The sequence below is a fragment of the Artibeus jamaicensis genome, unplaced genomic scaffold (assembly GCF_021234435.1).
Source record: "Artibeus jamaicensis isolate MK-2021 breed Jamaican fruit bat unplaced genomic scaffold, CSHL_Jam_final scaffold_916, whole genome shotgun sequence".
NCBI classification, from domain to species: Eukaryota; Metazoa; Chordata; class Mammalia; order Chiroptera; family Phyllostomidae; genus Artibeus; species Artibeus jamaicensis.
In genome coordinates, this window is record NW_026522059.1 from 28016572 (window position 1) to 28041855 (window position 25284).

General features: G+C 35.2%; 1 protein-coding gene across 11 annotated transcripts in view; it reads right to left on the bottom strand.

The window, feature by feature from the left end:
* VPS13B (vacuolar protein sorting 13 homolog B) overlaps positions 1–25284 on the bottom strand; it is a 700507-nt gene that overhangs the window by 377909 nt on the left and 297314 nt on the right. For all 11 annotated transcript variants that reach the window (XM_053660831.1, XM_053660829.1, XM_053660828.1 and 8 more), the window contains one exon: positions 17704–17938. In XM_053660831.1, the coding sequence (XP_053516806.1) occupies positions 17704–17938 (235 nt within the window). The remainder of the gene's footprint in view (positions 1–17703; positions 17939–25284) is intronic.

A 25284-nucleotide genomic window follows, 5' to 3' on the forward strand; every position in this document is an offset into this window, starting at 1 on the left:
TCATACTCAACTGGCAAAAACAGTGGTGTTCCCCTTAAGGTTGGGAACAAGACAGGGATGTGTGCCTTCACCTCTCTTATTCAACATAATACTCCAGTCCTAGCCACAGCAATCAGACAAGAAGATGAAATGAAAGGCATCCAATTTGAAAAGGAGAAAGTAAAACTGCCATTATTAGCAAATGACATGATATTGTACACAGGAAACCCAAATGACTCTACCTCTAAATTACTAGATCTAATAAATGAATTTGGCAAAGTAGGAAGATAAAAAATTAATACTTAGAAATCAGTGGCATTTTTATATACAAATGATGAACTACAAGAATAAGAAATTGAGAAATCAATCCAATTTACTACTGAACAACAACAAAGGTACATAAGAATAAATTCAACCAAGGAAGTAAAAGACAAGCACTTGGAAAATTATAAGATACTGAAGAAAGACATTGAGGAAGATACAAATAAGTGGAAGCACATACAATGTTCACTGACAGGAAAAGTAAACACCATTAAAATATCCATACCATCCAAAGCAATCTAGAGATTACACACAATCCTATAAAAATATCATTGCTGTATCTCACCGATATAGAACAAATATTCTAATACTTTACATGTAATCATAAAAGACCCCAAATAGCCTCAGCAATCTTGAGAAAGAACAACAAAGCTGGAGGTATCACACTACCTGATATCAAACTCTACTATAGTTTGGTAGGCCAAAGTAAACAAAACAGCATGGTATTGGCAAAAGAACATGCATACAAATCAATGGAACAAAAAAAAGGATACAAATGGCTTTATGGTCAGTTAATACTTGACAAAGGAGGCAAGAAAATCCAATGGAGTAAAGACAAGTCTTTTCAATAAATGGTGTTGAAAAAATTGGACAGATACATGCAAAAAAAAAAAAAAAAAAAGAAAGAAAGAAAGAAACTAGACCACCAACTTACCCCATACACAAGATCAAACTCAAAATAAATTAAAGACTTAAATGTATGTTGTAAAACCGTAAGACTCCTAGAAGAAAAACAGGCAATAAAATCCTGGACATTTCTCATAGCAATATTTTTGCCAATATATCTCTGAGGGCAAGGGAAACAAAAAAGATAAACAAAATGGACTACATTAAACCAAAAAGCTTTTGCACAGCAAAAGACAGCATCAACAATATGAAAACAGAACCTGCTGAACAGGATAACATGTATGATAATGATACATCTTATAAGGGGTTCATTTTTAAAATACATAAAGAATTTATACAACTCAACATGAAGAAGATAAACAACTAAATTAAAAATGGGAAAAGCTTCCGCCAAGATGGAGGCATAGGTGGAGATGCCGTGCTTTCTCACACAACCAAGTTTAGACACAACAAAATATTAGCAACAGAAAACACAGCCAGAACACAGAAAATTGAACTTTTCCGAAGTCTGATAACAACAAATTCTTCAGCCTGACCGGTAAGAGGGGCGAAACCAGCAGCTGGAGGAGCGGGGTTGTACAGGAAAACTCGGTCAGACGGACTCAGGCACACGGATCCCAGGCATGGGGTTGCAACGGACGGACCCAGTGAGCGACCCAGTGAGCAACCAGCAGACCCAGCGAGGGCGCAGGGCGGCGGGTTGACTGTGAACTGCGCATTTGTGCGCAGATAGACCAGCAAGGGAGTGGGCAGTGAGATGGGACCGAGCAGGCCCCAGTAGCAAGATGCAGCAGAGAGGGCCACCATTTCCCGGCTCTGACCCCGCCCCCTCATTCAGCATCACAAACCAGTGACCTGGGAAGCACCGCCCCAGTGAACACTTAAGGCTCTGCTCCTCATACTTAACAGGCTCCAACAGACCAAAAATGGTTCAAGAAGATCTCAAAGCACCAGAGCCCATAACTCTAGGCAATGAAGAAATAGCAAAACTTTCAGATGCACAGTTCAAAACATTGGTGATCAGGATGTTCACAGAACTGGTTAATTTTAGTCAGAAATTAGAGGAACACATGAAGGCTAAACTAATTGAAATGAAGGGAATTGCACGGGAAACCAATAATGATGAAAAGGAAACTGGGACTCAAATCAAGGGAATGAACCAGAAGGAAGAAAAAAATGGCCGAACAGGAAAATATGAAGAAACAAGAATTCAAAAAAATGAGGAGAGACTTAGAAACCTCCAGGACATCTTTAAATGCTCCAACATCCGAATTATAGGGGTACCAGAAGGGGAAGAGCAAGAGCAACAAGTGGAAAAGTTATTTGAACAAATAATAAAGGAGAACTTCCCCAATCTGGCAAAGGAAATAGACTTCCAGGAAATCCAGGAAGCTCAGAGAGTACCAAAGAAGTTGGACCCAAGAAGAAATACACCAAAGCACATCATAATTACATTAGCCAAGATTAAAATAAAGGACAGAATCCTAGAAGCAGCAAGAGATAAGGGGACAGTCACCTACAAAGGAGTTCCCATCAGACTGTCAGTGGATTTCTCAAAAGAGACCTTACAGGCAAGAAGGGGCTGGAAAGAGGTATTCCAAGTCATGAAATCCAAAGACCTACATCCAAGATTGATCTATCCAGCAAAACTTTCATTTAGAATGGAAAAACAGATAAAGTGCTTCTCAGATAAGATCAAATTCAAGGAGTTCATCATCACCAAGCCCTTATTATAGGAAATGCTAAAGGGACTTATCTAAGAAAAAGATTAAAAAGATGAACAGTGAAAGGACAGCCAACTCACAGTTATTAACAACCACACCTAAAACAAAAGCAAACTAAAAGGACAGCTAGATCAGGAGAGGAAACATAGAAATGAAGATCTCATGGAGGGTTAGCAACAGGAGAGTGGGAGGAGGAGAAAGGGGGAGAAGGTACAGAAAATAAGTAGCATAGACTGTAGGTAGAAAATAGATGGGGGGCATGAATAGTATGGGAAATATAGAATCTAAAGAACTTGAGACACATGGTCATAAACTAAAGGGGGGGAATGGTGGGGGCGGAGGGTGCTGGGTGGAGAGGAATGGGGGGGAATAGAACAACTGTAATGGCATAATCAATAAAATTTTTTAAAAAATGGGAAAAGGACCCTGACTGGTGTGGCTCAGGGGGTTGGGTGTCACACTGATAACCAAAGGGTCTCTGGTTCAGTTCTTGATCGGTGCAGAGGCACATGGCTGGGTTACGGGCTGGGTCTCCATTTGGGTGTGCCCAAGAGGCAACCGATTAATGTTCCTCTCACACATTTATGTTTCTCTTCCTCTCTCTCTTCCTCCTTTCCTTTCTCTCTAACAAATTAAAAAAAAAACATTTTTAACGGTAAAAGGACCTGAATAAATAATTCTACAAAGAGTACATACACATGGCCAACAGACATATGAAAAAATGCAGATGGTCACTAATCATCAGTGAAGTGCATATTAAAACCACAGTGAGGTATCACCTCAGCCTGTCAGAATGGCCATCATCAATAAGTCAACAAACAAGGGCTGGCGAGGTTGTGAAGGAATGGGAACCCTTGTGCGCTGTTGGTGAGCATGCAGACTAGTGCAGCCATTGTGGAAAACATTATGTAGTTAACTCAAAATATTAAAAATAGAACTGCCTTTTGACCCAGCAATTCCACTTCTGGGAATATATCCAAAGAAACCAGAAACACTCCTTCAAAAGAATGCCTGCACTGCTAGGCTCATTGCAGCTTATTGCAATAGCCAAGATCTGGAAACAGTCAAGTGCCCACCAGTAGATGAGTGGATAAAAACAGCAGCGGTACATTTACACAGTGGAATACTACTTGGAAAAAATATAATAAAAATTCATTTAAAAAAGAAGAATGAAGAATTTCAATGCATAATAACCAAAAAAGATAATCACATTGTTAAAAAAAGGTGAAAGATTTGTACGATCTGAAGAGAAACTAGAGTATTAACATTGTTAAAGTTAAAAACAAAAGAAAAAAAAGAGTTGCAGGACAACTTCTAGTAATAATGGAAGAGATAAAATGTCATGTGGATTTTTCTCTTGTTATAAGTGTCAAAAAAAAACCCCTATAGTTCGAAGTTTAAATGCAGTTACATTAAAAAAAAAAAAAAGCAGTGGTACATTTAAATAGTGGAACACTACTTGGCCACTAAAAAGAACAAAATTTTATCCTTTGCGACAGCATGGATGGACCTGGAAAACATTATGCTAAGTGAAATAAGCCAGTCATAGAAAGACAAATACTATATGATCTCACTTATATGTGAAATCTAATGAGCAAAATTAACTGACAAACAAAATAGAAACAGAGGCATGAATACATGGAACAGACAGAGAGCTGGCAAAGGGAAGAGGGTTTGGATGAAAAGAAGGTGAAGGGATTAAGCAAATCTATATCACACAGAAACAGACAGTAGTGTGGTGCTGGCCAGAGACAAAGCAGGGGTGGGGGAAGGGAGAAGAGGCAAAGGAGGAATAAATGAGGAGAGAAGAGACTTTGCTTTAGGTGGTGAGCACCTGATGCAGTGTACAGATGATCTTTTGTTGAGTTGTACACTCAAAACCTGTATGGTTTTGTGACCCAATGTCACCCCAATAAATTTAATAAAAATAAGTAAATAAAATAACCTCAGTTTTCCTCCTTAGGAAATAAGAAAAAAATGAGGTAAAAAGAAACCAAAACCTAGCAAGTAGAAAAAAGAAATGATAAAAATTAGAAGAGACATTAATGGCGTAGAAAACAGAAAAAACATCAATCAAACCAAAAGTTTCTTCTATGAATAGATGAGCAACCTCACAACATTTTAGATAGACTAATCACAAAGGATAAAATTTAGAAAAGGGAGAGAACCCCCATATTACCAAAATCAGACATAAAAGAAATATTACATCTACCCCCAAAATTTAAAAAAACATAGAAGTGTTACTACGAACACCTCTACATGTCCCAATAAATTAGACAACTTAGATGAATGAGCAACTTTAGGCTGGCATTACTACTGGGGAGATGCTGTTCAAGGGCACACACTTGCAACCAGAAGGTGAATATGTTCTGAAGATCCAATGCACAGCACAATGATTATAGTGAAAATATGTTTTATAAACGTCAAAGTTGCTGAGAAGAAATCTCATGTTCTCATGACCAAAAATAATAATGATAATACTAGTAATTATGTGACTTGATGGTGACTTCACAGCCGTGTTAGCTAGTGCTACAGTGGTAATCATACTGCAATATACAAATGTATCAAGTCAATATTTTATAACATAAACTTACAGAAGGTTATGTCAATTATAACTCAATAAAAGCAAATTTTCTTTAATGAGAACATATTACCTTGGTATCACTTTAAAAATACATTCTTAAGAAAATATAAATTACATAGTTTATTTGAAAAAGGTGATAAGTGAAAAATATGACCTGCCATATTGGTTTTGTCCTTAAAATAAGTGTGTGGGAGGTAGAAAATGCAAACTTGATTAACAGGAAAGAAAGAAATAAAGGAAGATTCCTTTTCCAGCCTTTAAAAGTCAGATAACCCACAGTGAAACAAATGAAAGAAAAGGCTGGATGTGAGCTACTTAGAAGAAAATAATGTCTATAGCAATGCAATATATTAACTACATTTAGGCAATTCGACAGCTTAATTTCATTTCTAATGTATATATATATATATATATATATATATATATATATATATATATATGATGGTTTTGAATAGATTTATTTTTAAAAACAATAACATCAAAGACAAATCTGAAGCTCTTTCCTGGATTCCCTCTCTTCCCTAAGGAATCCCATTTACACGTGATACAGACTGAACTCAAAGACACTCAGTAAAACTGAAGAAGAAACTATTACAGCAGGACATCACCATCTTTCAGAACAAGTGCAAATTATAATGATCAAACTACAGCATTTAAAACATATAAAATGGAATGATAAATATAAACCACTAAAGTAAACCAGAATTACACAAAAAAATAGCCCTCTTGTTTTTCATAGGTGCTCAATGATCTTCACTTCAGGTTTTATTAAAACTCACTAAATCCAATAGCAGCAAAGTTTTAATTTATTTTTCATAGGTGTTCAACAATTTTCACATCAGTTTGTATTAAAATTCACTAAATCCAACAACAGCAAAGTTTTAATTTATAAATGATCTCAATATTCCATTTCTGTCTAAATATTTTACTAAAGTCACAGGCAAATCTTTCAAAGAAGAAAAAACAAACCTCTGCTCGGCACAGTGTAGAAACCCATCTGCTCAGAGGTGTGAGCTGGATGTAGCAAATTACATCTGCAGGCCTTACTGCAAGTGCTCCCTAATGAAACTCAAGATGTTGATTTTTGACCCAAACACCCTACACAGATTCAATCTGGCTATATTAGAGTATATTAGAGATAATCTCTCCCTTCCCCTGGCAATTGAAATCAGATGACACATTTCAACACACAGTTCCTCATTTTAAACTTTAGAGGTCTAAGTTCAGTATAGAATGAGCTTCAAATCTATGAAAACCCATCTTCTTTATCCTATGGACCACCTCTGTAATGGTGGATTTTTTTTTCCAATCAAAATGACTAGGAATTCTTTTTCCATTATTTATCAACCTGAAGACAAGTCAGAAGCTGACTTTCATTTTTTTTCTCCTATAGCAACCAAAAGAGTTTGCTGAATATGCTATTTACAGAATTATTTAGTGAGCTCCAATTTTGTGCCATGTATTGTGATAGACGACAAGAATGGAACAGTGAACAAGATAAATATAGTTCCTGCCCTTTTCAAACTACTAGGGGATGCAAATGGTGAACAAAAATTATTCAGATGAGGATGGTAAAAGTGATGAATCAGGTACAATGAGAGCAGAGAACAGGGGACTTGACAAATAAAGTACCCTGAAGCATGAAAGATGAGAACAGAAAAAAAGGCTGGAGAAAGGATCAAGGAGGAAGGCACATTTGTAGCACAGGCTAAGGCCCTGATATGCAACAGAGTTGTGCTTCTTCCAAGAACACAGAAGAAGCTACAGAGACAGTGAGTGGGCAACACACAGGAACACGGGAACCAAGGAGCACTAAGGGTCTGAAGGAATAGCAGCAGAAGCAGAAAATAAAGAGTTCTGGCCAAGATGGGGGTGAAGGTAGATACGTTTTACTTCCTCACACAAGCCAAAGAAGGATAACAACCAATTAAAAAGCAAAAAACAACTAGAACTTCCCCCCAAAATCAAACAGTATGGAAGTCTGACAACCAAGGACTTGGACAAGAAACATTCATCTACACCAGTAGGAGGGGTGGAGACAGGCAGTGAGGGTGAGAGCCCTCAGGAAGGCAGCAGCTGGCAGACTGGTGGCTGGCAGACCAGGTGGTCCCACATTCGTATGCAGATAAGCAGAGCACAAGAACTAAGGAGAAAACTGCGTGTGGGAAGCTAAAGCCTCAAAGCCTCTGGCTATTAAAAAAACTGTGGGGTTTCACAGCAGGCGAAACTCCCAGTCTCCTAAGAGAGTTTGTTAGAGAGACTCACAGGATCCTAAAACATACACAAGCTTACCTACCCAGGAATCAGCACTTGAAAGGGCACAATCCACTTGTGGAAAGAGAGGGAAGTGATGGAAGACCAGGCGAGAGCTGACCAAGAGGCATTGTTACCTCTCTGACCCCTCCCCCCCCCCCACAGTGCCAAAAAGCAGCAAAAAGGGTTGCCCTGCCCTGGCTAATACTGAATACCGAAAGCTGCTCCCCTTACAATGTAACAGGCCGGCCGAGACAAAGAAATATGGCCCAAATGAAAGAACAGATCAAAACTCCAGAAAAAGAGCTAAGCAACAAGGAGAGAGCCAACCTATCAGATGCACAGTTCAAAACACTGGTAACCAGGATGCTCAAAGAAATTGAGTATGGCTGCAAAACAAAGGAAGAAATGAAGGCTGGGCAAAGTGAAATAAAGGAAAATATACAGGGAACAAACAGTGATGGGAAGAAAACCAGGACTCAAATCAACAGTATGTACCAGAAGGAAGAAATAAACATTTAACCAGAACAGAATGAAGAAACAAGAATTCAAAAAAATGAGGAGAGGCTTAGGAACCTCCAGCATAACTTTAAATATTCCAACATCCGAATCATAGGGTGCCAGAAGCAGAAAAGGAAGAGCAAGAAATTGAAAACTACTTTGAGAATATAATGAAGGCAAACTTCCCCAATCTGGTGAAGGAACTAGATGTAGAAGGACACTCAGAAAGTTCCAAGAAGCTGGATCCAAGAAGAAATACATTAAGACACATCATAATTGCATTACCAAAGATTAAAGATAAGGAGATAAACTTAAAAGCAGCAAGAGAAAAGAAGACAGTTATCTACAAAGGAATGCCCACAATGTTATCAGCTGATTTCTCAGAAGAAACCTCACAGGCAAGAAGGGGATGGAAAGAAGTACTCAAAGTCATGAAAGGCAAGGACCTAAATCCAAGATTGCTCTATCCAGCAAAGCTATCATTTAGAAGGGAAGGGCAGATAAAGTACTTCCCAGATAAGGTCAAATTAAAGGAGTTCATTATCACCAAGCCCTAATTACATGAAATGTTAAAGGCACTTATCTAAGAAATAGAAGACCAAAAACCATGAACAGTAAAATGACAATAAACTCACAACTATCAACAACTGAACCTAAAAAACAAAAACAAAAACTAAGCAAACAACTAGGACAGGAACAGAACCACAGAAATGGAGATCACATGGAGGGTTATCAGTGGGTAGGGGAGGGGGGGAATGGGGGAAAAGATACAGGGAATAAGAAGCATAATTGGTAGGTACAAAATAGACAAGGGGAGGTTAAGAATAGTATAAGAAATGGAGAAGCTAAACAACTTATATGTATGGCCCCTGGACATGAACTAAGGAGGGGGAGATGCTGGGGGCAGGCAGTGGGGATGAAGAACAGAGGAATAAAGAAGAGGAAAAAAATGGGACAACTGTAATAGCATATCAATAAAGTATACTTTAAAAAAGACAGTGAGTGGGCAATTGTTAGCAGTGGGAGGAAGACTGGCAGAAAAAATGGGAGTGGGCAGAACCAACTCATACAGTACCTTGTTGGTCATGTTAAGGGTTTTAAATCTACCCAAAGATTGAGGAGAAGCCATGGAAGGGATTTCAGAAAAAAATAACTAAACTATATGACAAAGGCAGAGGGATTTGAATTTCCTTTTGTCAGCAGAAAAGGAGGAAGAGAGAAGAGTCAGGGAAAGGAACCTCTTGTGGCAAAGTTACTAAGAATTCTAAAGTACAGAAGTGTCTAAGAGAGACTAACAGATTTAAAAATTGTTTGATAGGGATGCACCACTACTATTTCTGCCTTTAGTAGGAAATCTTCAGTGAACTCTATTCTTTAATGCTTAATGTAAGTGGATATTATAAAGGAACTGAAGTAAGTGAGGAGTTTTATTTTTATTTCAGTGACAAGGTTCCATACCTGGTTCCAGAAACACAGCAGTGTAAGAAAGCAGGAAGGAATAATGTAAATGGAAAACAGCAGATTGGAAACCAGGCCATGAAATCTGGAAACCTTTCTTAGATATTAAAAACTACAATGGCTTTTACTGATCACTTATCATGTGACAGACACTTAAAGTACTGATACATTATCTGATTTGATCCTCACAACCTTTTCAAAAAGATACTAAATTTATTTACTGCATGACCCCTTTCCATCACTTGTAAAATATGAGGTAGCAGACACCATCTATGCCTGGTTCAAATGTGTGTTCTGTGTCTGTCATATGGTAGGTGTTCAATAAATAACTGATGAGTAAATAGGTCAGATATGTAGGCAGAAGGGAAGATGAAGACATCAGAAATAGGCTACAGGAATGAGTAGTATAGTGGAGAGAGATGGATGACAAAACCATCAGCTTAGCTTTAATCTGTGAATATTGTAATTTTCTTTAAAATGTACCACTAGAAGATACATTTTTCAAGAAGAAAAAAAATGTTCTTAATCATTAAAGAAGAAGTCGTTGTGTCACCATTAAGACTGACATCTTTCAACAGAACTTTTTCCTTCTAGGAAGTTTCTCTCTTATTTTGTAATGAGTTTCAAGATTTCTCTTGGAATGAGTTTTGCTGGTGGGAGCACAAAGCACAGTTTTTGTTTCAGTCATTTTGAGGTTTATTATTGTTATATTATCAGAAGTTAATTCTAAATGTCTCCATTCTTATAGAACAAAAACAATATTTTGAAATCATGAAAAATAAGTAAGTAAAAAATGGGCAGAGGAACTGAACAGAAATTTTTCCAGAGCATCCACACAATGGTCAAGTGGCACGTGAAAAGGTACACAACCTCACCAGTTATCAGGGAAATGCAAGTCAAACCACAACATCCTCTCACACCTGTTTAGATGGTTCTTATGTAAAAAAAAAAGAGAAAAGTGTTGGTAGGAATATAGAAAAAGGGAACCTTTGTGCACTATCGTTGGTAATGTAAATTGGCGCAGCCATTATGAAAAAACAGTATGGAAGTTCTTCCTCAAAAACTGAAAAACAGTACTACAACATGATCCAGCAATGGCACTTCTGGGTATGCATCTGAAGGAAATGAAATCACCATCTCGAAGTGCTATCTGCACCTCCATGTTCATTACAGCATTATTTACAATAGCCAAAACACATACACAAATTAAGTGCCCATCAATGGATGAATGGATAAAGAAAATGTCACACATAAACACACACATACAAGATAGTATTTAAAGAGAAAAAAGGAGTAAATCGTGTCACTTGTGAGAACAGTTGGACCTCAAGGGCATTATGCTAAGTGAAATAAGTAAAATATTTCATAAGTCAGAGAAAGACAAATATTATGTGGTCTAACTTCTATGTGGAATAAAAAAAAAGAACAAAAAAACCTCAATATATGCAGACAGTGGGTTGGCTGGTGTCTGCCAAAGGGAGGAGGTGGGCACATGAGCAAAACGGCTGAAGGTGGTCAAAGGATTCAAACTTTCAGATATAAGACAAATTGTAGTGTAAGGCATGCAGTGTAAGGCATGACAACTAAAGTTAACCATACTGTAACAGATATTTAACAACTTTCAAGATCTTGAAAGTTCACATCACAAGAAGTTTGTAACTCTGTGCGGTAACAGATGTTAACTAAACTTACTGTAGTGATCATTTTGCAATATATCTGTATCAAACAATCGTGATGTACACCTAAAATTTATACATTGTTATACACCAACTGTATCTCTATAAAACTGAAAAAATGCTGAATAAAAAAAGATGAAATTTTGTATCATAATTTCTGTTGAACAAAGCAAAAAGTACATAATATATATATTATGTATATGTATGTTATATACATACAATACACTAGAACATTTCCATCAAAATAAAAGGTTTAAAGCATAAACCTTAGTTACATAGGAAACTTTATTCTTTTCAGTTCATCCCTTCTTCAGTCTATGTAATTGGTTTCAATAAATTATGGTTTTAAGAGAAGACAAAGAGTGGGGGAAAAGTACTTCACAGAAATTGTGATGACAAGGAAAAGAGAGAAAAAAAGAAAGTTTTAATTGGACACATGGTCTCTAATAACCACAAGAGTAAAATGGTGGGATTAATACTGAAACTTAAAAGCCAAAGTTGTTTTCCATAGTGGAAAACAGACAATGAGTCATTGAGTTCCATTTTTACTTAAATTATCCTGACTTTGTTGTTTGCAATGAAAGACTATGAAGTGATGTGTGTGTACACACACACACACACACACACACACACACACACACACACACATATACACACACACACATACCCATCCTCTCCCTCCCATATTTCTCAAATAGTTTTCAATACAACACTGTATATTTGTATTATCTGACTTGTGTTGACTTCCTCTGAAAGTATTATAATGAGGGAAATCAACCACCTTTCACATTTTTTAGTCCTTATCTTACCAGATCTCTGCTACAATAGTTCTTCCATGATACTATTTCTTCATGATTTTCCTTTATCTACCTTACCTGTTATTTGCAGTTTCCAACAGAGAATACTCCTTTCCTTCCTATCCAATAAACACTAGTGCTCTCCTCTTTTCTACCTAGATTCTACTTACTTGACACCATATAAATGACTTTTGAGTGTTTACATCATTGTTCATGGTTTTCCCAGCTATCATGGTACATCTCTAGCAAAGACCTCTCTTTTGAGCTCTGGTCTCATACATGTAACAGCTCATTTGAATGTCTTGCAAGCAATTCACAGCATGTTCCAACCTAAATTCACCCATTTCACCTTCCACATCTAACCATAAAGTTTCTTTATTTATAATTGCAATACTAGCTTCACAAACATCTACACCGACATCCTAGTTAGGAACCATAGTGCCATTCTACACATTTACTACTTCACTATCCATAACCAATCCAATCACATTTTGCCAGTTTGGGGTTAATAGTTCTCTATTCTTCACATTCTCTCCCTCGTCATCACCATCATCCTGGTTCTGACAATTATATTTCTAAACAACCACAACAACTGACTGCATTATCTAACTAACCTCTCTCCCTCCAGTTTTCCTACCTTCTTCTGCAGCACCCCTCCTGCCCTCCAAAAATCTATCCTCTATACCACGGGTGTCAAACTCATTTTTCACCAGGGGCTACATCAGCTTCGTGGGTGCCTTCGAAGGGCCGAATGTAATTTTAGGACTGTATAAATGTAACTACTCCTTAACCAGGGGCAAGGAGTTCTACATTCAGCTGTTTGAAGGCAACCACAATGCTGAAGTGGCCCCTGGTGAAAATGAGTTTGACACTTCTGCTCTATACTTACCAAAAAAAACACCACTCATGAGCTGAACAGAAACAAGCTGAACAGAAAACAACAATATCAGGAAAGAGTCTAGAAAGGAGTAAAACAGGAAAATGATATAGATTTAGGCACATTCTATATCTAGTTGAACATGAATGACTAAAATACTTATGTAAATTCTGAAGCCAGCCAAAAGCCAGTGAGGAAAAATATGTAAATCCAAAAGCACTATAAGGAAAGGACATGATGGGAGATAAGAATTACCACAAAAATTTTTAATACAGAAATATAATACAGCAAGAATAAGTGAATGAGACCCAGAAGGATTAGATACAGGATAAAACTAATTCATGACCTCCATCCTTGGCGGGTTCTAACTTAAGTACGTTTGCAAACGAGAATGCAGAAGGGCACTGAGGCCTGGAGGACTAGATGAAAATTCAAAAACGGAGTAAACAGACCTCCAGATTCGTTCCTCATCTATGTTCATATATAAGGAGAAAGTGTACACTATTATTTATACACATGCATCAAAGCATTACATGTACACATTTTTAAATAAATACCCTTTAAAATGAAGAAAAAAGTTAAATTTGTGGTTCTTAATAAAGTTAGTATCTATAGTTTTTAATACCTAAAAAAAGATGTAAATATGTGAACTAATCTACTTTCCTTGGGGTGTAGCTGGACAATGAAAATAACTACATGGTTAAAAAACTGTTTTTTCCTTTAGGGTTCAATGGTGGTTATATAACTACTCTATATTATCCAAGGGAGTAGGACAAACAGACTTCAATTTTCTATCTGATTCTAGCCCTCTCCATCTCGTAGTTCTGAAGTTCAAAATAAACTAACACACTATCTAAGTGCTAAGAAAAAGAATTAGAGAATATGATAACATCTATGCTTTAAAGATGGAGACTTCTACAGGTCTTAAGTCATTCATAATGTATTTGAAAAACAAGATGAGGATAAAATATTCTGTCATATAAAGGGGACAGATAGAAGTTGGCAGCAGTGGCGTAGGAATACGAGGGATTTTAAAGGAGCACTGAACAGATAAGAACGGGGCACTCAGTCCTTTCATCATTAGAAAGCAGGGCGTAAAATGTCACAACGTCTCTGAATTCCTGAGGGATTCTATATGGGGCGGGCTGAGTACCCCCAATGACCTGAATGCCAAAAGAAATACAAATAACATATTTGTAATTTGCTTATATATTGCACATACAATGAATAGAATTAATAACTTGATTTAAACACATACACACAAAAACAGTATCTTTTAAAATTAATTCATGTATTTCCCAAAAGGTAAAAATTATTAAAGCCGGGGACTGAAGGAAGCCAGAAAAATCAGAGCAAAGTAAATGGTTTGAGCATTTTCAAAACTGGTGACTTAAACAACCTTGTTCACAACTCAGGGTGATCAAAGATAAAGCCCTGACAAATAATTGGAAAACCTGGAAGAAATGGGTGAATTCCTAGAAACACACAACCTTCCAAAACTGAATTAAGAAGAAACAGAAAATCTGAACAGACCAATTACTATGAATAAAATCAAATTAATAATTAAAATAACTCCCAAAAGACCAAAAATCATGGACTAAATGCCTTCACAGATGAATTTTGCCCAACACTCAAAAGAGAATTAACACCTCTCCTTCTTAAACTATTCCAAAACTCAACAGCAGGAAAGGCTCCCAAGCTGATTTTATGAGGCCACCATTATCTTAATTCCAAAACAAAACAAAAACACTGCAAAAAGAGAAAATTATAGGCCAGTATCCCTCATGATGCAAAAATCCTCAACAAAATATTAGCAAACCAGATCCAGCAACACATTAAAAAGATCATATAGCATGATCAAGTGGAATTTATTCCTGGGATGCAAGGTTGATAGACTACCCACAAGTCAATTAATATGATACACTACATAAACAAAATAAAGGATAAAATCATACAATTATATCAATAAATGCAGAAAAACATCTGACAAAAGCCAACATCCGTCTGTGACAAAAACTCTAAGCCAAGTGTAAATACAGGGTACATATCTCAACATAATAAATGCCATACATGACAAACCCACAGATAACATCATTCTGAGAAATGACAAAAACAAAGAAAAAACAAAACGCATTTTTCTTAAGATCAAGAACAAGACAAGAATGTCAACTTTCACTAGTGTCATTCAACATAGTATAGGAAGCCCTAGTACATCATCAGATGAGAACTACAAAGTATCCAAACAGGAAAGTAAAACTGTCATTATTTGCAGATGATGTAATATTCTATTAGATCACCCTAAAGATTCTACCAAAAAGTTACCAGATTTGATAAATTCAAATCTGGTAACTTCAAAGTAGCAAAATACAATGTTAATATTAAAAAATCAGTTATATTTTAAACACCAATAACAAAATATCAGAAAGAGAAAGTAAGAGAAAATAGTTCCACTTACTATTGCATCAAAAAATATATATTGGGTTGGCCAAAAAGTTCATTTGGTTTTTTCTGTAAGATGACTCTAATAGCACTTAGTTATAACTTCATTTGAAACCATTTTGTTAGATTGTATTGTAACAGCTATCATATCAACATGTATTTTTTTAAAGTTATCAAAAATTGGTGAATTTTTGCATAGCCATTTTAATATTGGACATGGAAGAAAATAAGCAACTTTTTGGAATATTATGCTTTATTATTTCAAGAAATGTAGAAATGCAACTGAAATGCAAAAAAAAAAAAAAGATTTGTGTCAGGTATGGAGACAGTGCTGTGACTGATTAAACATGTCGAAAGTGGACTGCAAAGTTTCGTGCTGGGTATTTTTCACTAGATGATGCTCTGTGGTTGGGTAGACCAGTTGAATTTGAGAGCAATCAAATTGAGACATTAACTGAGAACAATCAACATTATGCCACACAGGAGATAGCTGACATACTCAAAATGTCCAAATCAATAAAGTTATTGGTGAAAATTAAAAAAATGTGTCCTTTATTTTACAGAGAAAACTAAACAAACTTTTTGGCTAATCTGGTATCAAGATTATATTTAACCAAGGAGGTAAAAGACCTATACTTAGAAAATTATAACACATTAAAGAAAGAATGGAGAAGATACAAATAAATGTAAGCACATGCCATGATGACAGGAAGAATTAACATTGTTAAAATGTCCAGATGTCCCCAAACAATCTACAGATTCAATGCAATCCTTATCAAAATAACAATGATATTTTTCAAAGAACTAGAACAAATACTCCTAAAATTTCTATGGACCACAAAATACTCTGAATAGTTACAGCAATCATGAGAAAGAAGAACAAAGTGGAAGGTATCAGGCTCCCTAATATCAGACCATACTACAAGGTTATAGTAATCAAAAAAGCATGGTACTGACATTAAAACAAGGACATAGATCAACAGAACAGCCCCAAAATAAATTTACACATACGTGTTCAATTAATATATGACACAGGAGGCAAGAACATACAATGGAGTAAAGAAAGTCTATTCAATAAATGATCTTGGGAAAACTGATCACATACATACAATAAAATGAAACTAGATCACCTTCCTACACCATATACAAAAATAAACTCAAAATGGATTAAAGGCTTAATTGTAAGACTCTTTAAAAATTGTTATACATATATCAGAAGTTTCAACAAAAAGATCAAGGGAAAAATCATTTTAACTTACAAAAACTATTCCAGAGTTAAAACAAAAAGAGGAATCACTCTCCCACTTGCTTTACGAGGCTACCATATCCTTATACGATATACTACATCTGTTGTAATAATAAAGATTCCCTATAATCAAAAGCAAATAGCAAAGAATGGGTATGTTCAATATGTTAGAAAAATGATTCTTGTGTCAAGAAAACATTGAGTAAGAAAAATTCTAAAGAACTTCGTTGTAGCCCCAGAATCCTATAATTTTATGATAATCGGCAGTCATATTTAATAATATTAAACATAAAGATGAATTTCTGACAAAACAATGCTTAATTCTGACTATCTCAGATAACTGGATTTCAATTAAAATTTCAATATAGAAAAAATGAAAGAGAAATCAACATCAAGTCATAGTCAAAACTGCACAGACTATCTGCTTTAAATAATAGTATGAGTAGTGATCTTTATGGTATCAGGATTCATGCACTTACATTCTAATAATATGAACAAGGTGTTGGCCTGTTTGGCAGTGTCAAAAATTTATACCTTGTTGTTAAAATATAAATTCACATTATTTACTTTGAGATTTAACACTTTTCCAGGTTCACACACAGTTTGATACAGCTATGTCAAAGTTCAAAAGGGTATGAATTTGCAACTGAAAAGACAGCAATAACAGAAATCAAGTACTTATTAGAGTTATGGCTCTAATCATCACACAATTATCTATGTTATTTAAATAAGTGAGAAATCTAGATACACATTATGCTTGATAGAAATAAATAATATATTCATTTGAATATTTATATATGTTATGACATAGCCATTCATAAGCCAAGTGGCTTAAATTACGATAAACCTATTCAACAGCCTTAGTTCAGCTTAATGCATACATCTGAAACCAACTTATTTTGCAAGTTCATTTTATCTTTTTAGCATTTTAATGATGACACTATATTGTATATAATCTTTTGTACACAGTCTTCACTTACATACATATAAAAATATATGATTATGATTGAAAGGTGGATGTCAATAAACAGCATCGCTTAGTTTATATTCATTGACTTTGTGAATCTGTTTTTAGATCACTTTGTAGAGCACTTAGTTTACCTTCATGCAGGTCTTTCAATGAGAAGACTGACTTACATGTGCACTAACATATTTTAAAAAGCAAAATTAAAATTATCAGTATAAAATAGAATAACCATAAAATAGTATCTTTAAATGTACCTTCTTCAAGGATGGGTCTTGGAATGACAAATGGAATCTCCTGCAGAGGTTCCATGTACTTGTGACCAGCACTGATAATCTTTATTTGAGGCAAGCAGATGACAAGCGTTCCTGGCATGCTGGTCTGTCCATGGTACCAACTTCTTACAGTTCCAGGAATGTCACCAGACACAATCGTACTTGGGGAAGGCAGGCTATCATTTGGAATGAACACACAACAAGACTGTACTTCAAGCTAGAAAAGAAAGTAGAATTGAAATACCTGGATCAGTCTAAATCTGGGAGTAAACAGACCCTCAAAACAGTAACATCTTTACCAGAATAAACAGGCAAGCAAATAAAAGAAAATACCGCATACTTGAAGGTTTTGTTTTTCGCTATAAATTTAATCAAAAGTGCACAGTGACATGAGAAGAAAACATATCTGCCTTTCCACAGTTCTTTCCAAAAAACATAATTGAGTTACAAAATGTGCTGGCATAAAAGGTGAGAAAACCTCCTCCTCTTGCAGCTCATTCAATTTTGTTAACACCATCTAAGCCCTCAGAACTGACTAGCATTTTATTGCTCTTACTTAAAAAAATAAAATTTAATTTAAAAAGACCACAAACTGATATTTCTATGTGAATTTGGCTCTTCTTGTTTTACTTTACAGAATAAAATACAAGAAAAATGTTTCAAATGTTTAGATTATATCACTAGGAAAACAAGTAAAACAGAACATGTTGCTAGCCCATACTTTCTCTTTTTATATACATGGACACCAAGGCTCAAGTGTGTGTGTGTATCACATTTGTATCTATATATATAGATACACAGTAGTGAGAAAAATTCAAAAGACTTAAAAATCAGAGTGTATTTCTTGCTATTATCATACTGCAAACTATTACTTCAACTGTGGTTTCAGGCTTTCATAGCCCTGATACAGTTACTTAGGTTGCTAGGCCCTTAGAGAATTAAAAGAAGACTAAGGCCAAATCAGAACCTGACTTCATCTCATCGTGAGTTCTTAATTCAAAAGCAAAGTAGGCTAAAGTCTAGTAGTCTTAGCTGGTTTTTACAAAGTAATATTCTGCACCTGGTTAGTAAATTGCCTAAACAGACTAGCATACTTGAATTATTTTTAAACTTAAAAGTATGAAGTGTCAATTTTCTATAAAATATTTGGCATATAAAAGTATTACCTGAAATATAATAAAAAATAAAATTTGGTTGATAAATACTTTGATGGCCTAGCAAGTTTTATTAGCAAATATACTGTATTTTATAAATGATAACTAAGAATAAAGTAACATTACTTCTCTTGGGGCTAATATAGTCCTTAGTGAGAGCAAAACGATATGTAACAAGTCTGGAATTCCTTGTTACAATAAATAATTCCCTAGCCTTATAAATAAGCAAACTTAACTCATCTTTGCTTCAATAGTGCTGTGCATGGACAAACTGCTGAACTTAGTGAAGAAAGATATAAGCAAAATTTTCCAAAAATAAATGCATTGGTTCTTGGAGTATGAGCTCATTTTTTAGTTCTAGAATTTTATCTTGCAGCTTAGATAATTTAAGTATGTATATGTTAAGTAGTTAATTGATTGAATATCACAACATATTTTTCTGAAATAGAAGAGTATATTGTCTCAGATGTGTTACATTTAAGTTCTTAAGTTTTTAACATATGTCATTATTGATGTTCAATCACACAGGTTAAAATGGCACACTGAGTGCATATTCTCCTACATCAATTACGGCTACAGGGTCAAACTATAAAGAGTCTGTATTTTACACTTCATATACGTATTAATGCTCTGTTAAAAAATGCTTTCAATGATGTGAGGTAACTAGTTTATCGTGTGAGGTAACTAATATATATAATCATATACATGTAAGCCCTTAGGAACAAACTTAAATTGTGCCAAAATTTCCAAAATTAACTTGTTCCAAAATTCCACTAATTCAGAAATTATTTCCCCAAATTTAACAACTTTAGCGATGCATATAGAATCAGCAATACTAGCATGAAATACACAACTTTATAAAACATGATATATGTTGTGAGGACTTCTTAATGATAAGAACAAACACATATACATAATCCAAACTGCTCAAACTTAAAATGTTACATCTATTACATATACTAAAGCTATCACATAAATTTCTTTACACTTTTAAAATAACTGTTAAACTGTTTGTCTAAAATTGTGGTTTTAACGTAAAATGTTGAATGATTTATGTAAGTGAATAGAAATCTGCAGCAGTAAATTTTGCATTAATGTAAGGATCTGACAATCCAAGGGAAAGAAAATGAAGTAATCTGCCAGTAAGAAGTCCTCAAACTGGGGGTCAGATCCTGTTCATGGAAACCATCTGGTTGGGACCCTCTGAGCCACACCAAACACAAATGATCTTTTAAAAAAATATCCTATTCATTAATGCATCACAGCTGCACTGAGTGTTACTTCATTTTTCCATGGCAACATCCTTTCTGTTTCAAGGATCTTATTTCAGTTTTGGTAGCAACGTGTTCTTTCCCCAATATTGAACACATTCATGTGTTAAAGTGAAGGGATTATTGCAAATTCTTGAAAGAGAACCACCTCTATTTTGATTCCTATTAGGTCAAGGGCTACATATCTAAGTATTATATACTGAGGATAAACCAATAAAGTGGAAATTATTCAGTATTCTTATTTTAATAAATAAAATAACTGCCATGCAGTTTTTTCTAAAGTTCTAAGTTTATGTGACAGTTAAAAAGATATATGCCTTTGTGTACACCCATATGTAAGATATAGTAAACTTAGATTTTTCTAATTTGTTTGCTCTGTACTGTGATACAACCCAGTTAAAAAGAAGAGACTAAGATAGGTTTCATTTACATATTAATCTGAATGTTTTATTTAGGCCACTGTCTATTGTATAGAACACTTTACATTAAATGCTCTAAATGTTATACTACACTCTATATCCTTTTAAATAATGTCCCTAGTTCTTATTACCAAATAACATGTTTCTCTTTCTTTAAAACTTGAAACTTAGGTGATAATTATATTTTGCAAAATTGCTAAAGAATGAACTATTCTCTGTTTGAACATTTTTATTTTTTAGGAAACAATTTCAAATAAAAAAAATGAGCAAACATTTCAGGGTATAATTTCATTCATGTTTTCTTTTTTTACTCATGAATTCTTCAATATTTACCATGAACTGATCTGAAAGTAAGGAGGACAGAGACAAAAGACATAGTCTGAGTGCCTAAAAAACTCCAAACAATGGAATTTTTAAATACCTACAGCCCTAGAGAATGTTCACTAGAACACAAGCTGCACAACGTCAGACGCTGCCTATCCGTTCACTCTACAGTCTCAGTGCACAGTGCAGTGCCTAGCATGTACTAGTCCTACGTAAATAATTATGGAATAAATGGACACAATTATTTTTATTAGCATCCGATAGAGATGTTAATTAAAAATAATTGTTTACCACAGAGACAACCTGGTAGGGTAATTTAAATAACTGACTTGTCAAGAAATGAGTTCAACTCCAGCCTGGGACCTCTGACAAGTTATTTCAACTGCCTATGACTTCACACTTCTCATCTGCACACGCAGTGAAGTCAGCATTGATACAGAGATGTAACACAGTAAGTGCCACCTAAATGTTTGCTGAGTAAACAAAGCCAATAAACATACACTGAATGTCTAGGGCCTGCCAGATCCATGTACTAACCCTCAGGGATTTATAGGTGTTCACAGTTCATTTGTTTGAAGATGCTGTTGTTATGGCTGAACTATCTATGTACATAGAGTTAACCAAACTATTTCATGTGTACTACAACATATGTACAACTACCCAAATCACGGTTTTCCTATTTTATAAATTCTTAATACTTTATGAAAATGCTTTGGGTACGTTATACATAGCAGAAATCTAAATATACGTATTTAGTGCATTAGGTTAAAAACCTCAGAAGAGAACCTTGGATGTCTTCGCTTTCAGAGTGAGTGTTAAAAACCTCTGTTCTCTTCCTGTGGGGAACACACAGAGACTCCTGGATCTGCATTTCAGATTCCTCCCTATACCAAACCACCTCTCCATTACTGTTACTTTCTCAGTGCGTGTAAGTAAAAACATGGTCCTGTGTGCAAAATTTTAGGCATTATATATAAAAAAATTACTTTTACACTTAGGTGATTAACCTTTGATCTTTCTAGTCTGGAATGTCTACTCTTATTTAATCCTGGAGATAAGCCAAGAAGTCCAATGGACATGAGGACATCAAGTGTTTCACGCAATATGATTACACCATCACTGGTCATATTCTATATGTTATTCTGGGGAGAAAAAATTCAATTGGTCTACCTTCAGTGGCTTATATGGTACTTGAGAAACTTTGGCACTCTCACCAAATCACACAAAATGTGGGAAATAGTTCCCTACAGAAATAAGAGAGCATTATTCACAAAAGAAGAAGACAAGGATGCTTAGTGTGGAAAACGAAGTCCATTACACTATACTATACACTCAGAAGACTTCAAAAAGTACAAACACACCCAAGAAATGACACAGGACATCAACATTATCTTCAATGTAAAAGATGAGAAAACTGAGCTTGGCAAACACCAGGACAGTGTTCTCCTTTGTTAGTGAATTCCAGGCCAGAGCACTTTATTTTGTCAACTGCATGCCATCGCCAATTATCCAGTGCTTTTCTGGATAAAAAGGTAGCTTTTGAAGTGTAAAACACAGGATCTTTGCTAATCAGCATAGAAAAAAGCTGCAAAGAACAATTTAGTTTATGTTAATCTACTGTGAAAAGGCCCAAACCAAGTTCATATTTTTAAAAAACTGTTCGAGAATGCATGTAGCACTATGAAATAATCCACTACAATGAAGTGTGACAGGTCCTTCTCCCACTGAAAAACAAATACTATTTATGTCTTTATACAATTTAAGTCTTCTATCATTAATACAAGAGAACATGGACTTAGAAAATATGAACTTTGGTTTCAAAATCAACTTTCCAGAAACTCTGATTCCAAACACATTTACTTGCTCAAAAGTCCACTAACAGCATAATCCTTTGATGGCTTTAAGTCACAACATTCTGTTCTTCTGATGACAGCTTCAGGGTTTTCCCTTTTCTTATTTTGATTCATAAAACATTTTTGGAAAATGGACACTACTTTAAAAAACTCAGAACTTTAGGGCCCATATTTTAACCACTTAATCAGAATCCAGTTTTACCTTGTAACTTTTGAAAAACACATTAGTATCTGGAAATGTCTAATGATATAATATGTATAACACAGGGCCAGGACTAGGGCGAGGCAAGCAAGGTACCTAGATCATACTCAAGATAACCTATACAAAGATACATTGTTTAGCATTCCTGTAATGATATGTTAATTTATGCCCAATAAGCTTAGTCAAAGGAGGAACATCAAACTAAACTGTAAACTTAGAAATGCTTAAGATGGTAAATTTTGTTATGTGTATCTTACCACAATTAAAATTTTTTTAAAAGAAAGAAAACATGAGGAGTATCAGTATCTCCACTTATAACTAATCCATAATGACATGTAAGATTAACTTCATTGTTGGTGTTAAACGTACTATGTGTGTTATAAAATAAAATAACCAAAATAATCTTATAAGAATGTCAGAATTGAAAATTATAAAATCTAACCATTTCATATCACAGGCAGATAAAGTCAAGTCCATAGTTCACATCCAGAATTTGATACTGTTGACCACCGACTCCTGGAAATTCGACACCCTTGGCTTCCATTAACCCTCCAATCTTTCCTACTACCTTCTGACCACTCCCCACAGTTCAGAATTGGTATTTCCTGGGCCCATGGCTCTTTAACTTTTACATACTTTTTTGAATGACCCACTTTGTTGGTTTTAATCATCTGTATGTAAGTCCCAAAATTATTATCTCTACTGTGAATCTCTTCCTTAAACTCCAGATAGGAATATTCTACACTATAATAGCTGGAGTCTTACAGGCATTTCAAATACATGTGTAAATTCAACCTCCCTCTTTGCCCTTAACACTGCCCCAAAAGCTGCTTCTTCTATCATTAATGGCATCACTATCCACCCAAACATCAAAACCAGAACCTGGAACACCACTTAGCCTCCTTTCTCTCATTCCCCAAGTTCATTAGTCACCAGATCCTGCTGAGTTTACCTTAAGCCTGTCAGGGATCACTGTCCAACTGGGTATATTACCCAGTGTTCTGAAATCATTATTTAACATGCTTTGTCCGTTTTTGGTTGTTTAACATAGCAAGATAAATCTGGTCCTTGTTACCTCATCCTGAGCAGAGGAGGATGTTCTCCAGTGTATGTTATACTGCGGCACACTCATGTGATTTGACAAATATCATGAAGATTTCTTTTTTTTTAATCCAAGCACATTTTTTTCATTGCTTTTAGAGAGAGACGAAGTTGGGGAGAGGAGAACTGATGTAAGAAACATTGACTGGATGCCTCTCGTGCAGGCCCTAACAGGGGATCAAACTCACAGCAAACCCAGCCCTCTGGCCAGGGCTAAGGATTTCTTGTATCACTTGGAATCTTACACTGGAAGATTTCTCCTAGAGCTGTTGAACAATATGTAACCTAACCATCTTTTTTACCCTGTTATACAACTACTCAAAATTATATTAATAAAGGATAGGTTTTGTGGAATAGATAATAGCAAATCAGTTTACTTTTAATAAAACTACTTATATCATTAGGAAACAACTTTTAGGACCAAAGTAAACTTCAAACAGCTAAATATTCTTGATAGTTACTATGTTGTAGACATTGCAATAGTGTCATCTAGTTCTTTTACAAATCAGTAAATACTCACTCTTCTGGGCTGGTATCTACATCCATCATGAAGCAGAAAGAAGTACATGCCCCAAGCATCCTTTCTGGAAATGATATTTACCTTGACGTTCCCATCTGTCCTTGGGACCCTACAGTTTTCTACAGATCCCTCGAAGACAGACTCCCCACAAGATGCTCCCCACAGAATGAATCTCGCTTTTCCCACCTGTGCTAGACCACGAGAACTACTAATGACTTCCAGCTATTCTTTCATCTACTTGGCACATAGCTTGACATATAATAAAAATTAAGTGCTGAATGTGAGAATAAATGAAAGAATAATAAACGCATTCCATTATGTATTACTAGCTAACTGTCTTTAAAAATAAAAAAGTTTATACTAGGGCATTAAAAAGTTAACATGCTTATGATTACTAGTTAAATATATTTTAATGGGATTTTTGAAAATATAAGATTTATCAGAAAAGATATATAAAGGTTAAAAGAGGTCAAATATATGGTAACAAAAGAAGACTTGACTTTGGGTAGTAAAGTCACAGTGCAATATTCAGATGGTGTATCACAGAATTGTACACTTGAAACCTATATAATTTGATTAACCAATGTTGCCTCAATAAATTTAATAAAAAGAAAACAATTGAAAAAAAAGAAGGATATATGGAATTTCAGAGAGCCAAGGAGGATATTTAAGGAGCAGTAGGACCTTGGGGCAATTCCTGAAATTATATTCCACCTTCT